Here is a 2,124-nt window from a genome sequence, read left to right as displayed (position 1 = left end):
TAGAAATACAGCTATTTGATTGGGAAAAACGACGCCTTATATCGTCAACGAAGGTTAAGGAAAGAAATCACCGATCAGTAAAGGGATGAAGGGGCTGGTGGGTGAAGTATGGAGGGTGAGGTATATGACGGAGGGAGACTGGAATCCAGCACGCTCATTGGTCAAAGTGCCTTAGTCATGAGTCAAATCAATCAATCCAAATCGGGGGGGCTGGCTTACTTATTTGGGTGGTCTGAATAGCTTCATTTGCTTGACTTAGTTGGACTTTGCGTTGTTGGCGTTGCTTTGGCGGCTGCGCTGAGTTGAATTGGGACCCGCCCGGGCCACCCAATGACTGCATCCATTATTTGAATCCAGAGCGCATCAACTTCACATCCAGGTTATTCAATACGACGAGCCATAAGAAAGAAACTTGCAGATATGCAAAGGGGGAATAAGATTCCCTTTCCAGGCGGGTACTTCTAGCTAACCGGATGGACGACTACCATATTAGCCAATCATTCCTCTTATTTTTATTATCGTTACTTTTTCTTGGTGTTATCATCCTCATTGTTGTCGTAAACGTTGTCCTGATCATTAATGTAGTCTGGTCTATTATGATCATTCGTCGTCTTGTGATCGTCTATTATAGTCTGTTGTCGTTGTCTGCCATCATTGTCTGTCGTTATCAAATGGCAAAAGTCAAATGTAAATTTTAATCGTAACGCAAACGCGAGATTCTCAAGACGGTGAAGCATACCTCGACTTTGAAATTTAGGGTGTCTTGGTAACAATGAGCTCATATAATTCACCAGTTGTCAATTTGTTTCAGAAGAAGCCTTCAATTAGAGCAGTAGAGACTGCACTGTAACAGTAGTTGACTAAGTACAGTATCGTTTGGTTCTTTGGTAGGTAGTCTCGCAGCGCCAAAACATCCCATTAACTCATCCATCCCATAACACGATTCATATGAGAATGAAGGGGGGACCTGAGCATTGTAAAAACTGTTAGTCTTTGTCCGTTATTTGTTGACATCGTCTGCATTTACTTACAAATGTCGAGATATTGAGTCTGATCGCTCTTTAAATCAAACAACGCAGCACCAGGCGTTGTCGCTGCTCTGGATTTCTTTGCACTCGCCCTTGTTGATACAAGCGCCGGCGCAGGTGAATCGGCCGTTCCAGCATCCGAGAATGGTCTCAGCGGAAGCAGTGGCGCTCAACAGGCCGAGGGTGAGGAGAATAGCGTTGAACTGCATCTTGTGGTCGAAGGTATGGAGTCTGGGAAACGACGTAGAGATGAATGAAATGAAGAGAGTGGTGTTGAGGATGGCAACTAGACTGGAGCTGGGAATTGCCTGTGGTTATATAATGTTGAGAGACTCAAAGTAGAAAGTCGGGCTTCAAAATTATGGCACCATTCTCACGAACTCATCGGTATGAGGTCAATTACTCCACAATTATTCGTGCGAGGGTTGTGATAAGAAGGTCAAATTCCAATGATGCCATGATTTAATCAATTTTCGACGCCCCAGTCAACATTTTTAGCTTCAGCATGATTCAGTCGAGTCGACTAAAACCTTCACCGCACTTTTCTCGGTGATGGACTACCGCCAACCGGATGGAATCTATTTTCAGGCCTTTGCCGTATGCCTGACGATATTGAATTGTACTCATTATTGAGCTACGTAGTCAAGATTACATCGACGTTGTTCCCTGTTCGAGGTGTTCAATCTCCTCAGTCTATCATTGCTGTCGTGGACAGCGTACATATTGTCAGACTCACGGCGTCCAAAACTCTGCTTGACTTATGAATGACATAGGAGTCCAGGTAGATGGCCTTATTTCCGAATCTCGAGCGCAATACTGAACAAAGTTTATTTTTCTGGGTATCAGTCTCCTCGAACACTAGGGGCACTAAGTTCAGTCAAGGACTGCGATAATGAATCACAGCTTCCCTAGTCATCCCATCGGGTGCCAGTGGGCTGCAGTTCAAGGAACCTCCGGTTTTCTCTAGCTTCTCCCAACTACACGGCTTTCGATCAGCTACAAGAGAAGTTTTCTATTTACTCTGACGAGTTGGAGCTCCGCACGCGGTGGATTGTAATTCAGTGACACCCGGTGGGATAATGTATCATGCAATTTC

General features: G+C 44.8%; 1 protein-coding gene across 1 annotated transcript; it reads right to left on the bottom strand.

Moving 5' to 3' along the window:
- Positions 1-1,082: 1,082 nt before the first annotated feature.
- On the bottom strand, positions 1,083-1,237 carry COL26b_002534 (uncharacterized protein; the record flags this gene model as incomplete). The annotated part of the gene is made up of 1 exon (XM_053175449.1): positions 1,083-1,237. A coding segment is annotated over one exon (155 nt), but the record flags the coding sequence as incomplete, so codon positions are not given.
- Between the last annotated feature and the right edge of the window lie 887 nt (positions 1,238-2,124).

This window comes from Colletotrichum chrysophilum (genome assembly GCF_026319265.1).
Source record: "Colletotrichum chrysophilum strain AFK26 chromosome Unknown scaffold_12, whole genome shotgun sequence".
Lineage (NCBI taxonomy): Eukaryota > Fungi > Ascomycota > Sordariomycetes > Glomerellales > Glomerellaceae > Colletotrichum > Colletotrichum chrysophilum.
Note: the sequence above shows the minus strand (reverse complement) of the source record. Positions and strands in the feature narration are given on the sequence as shown.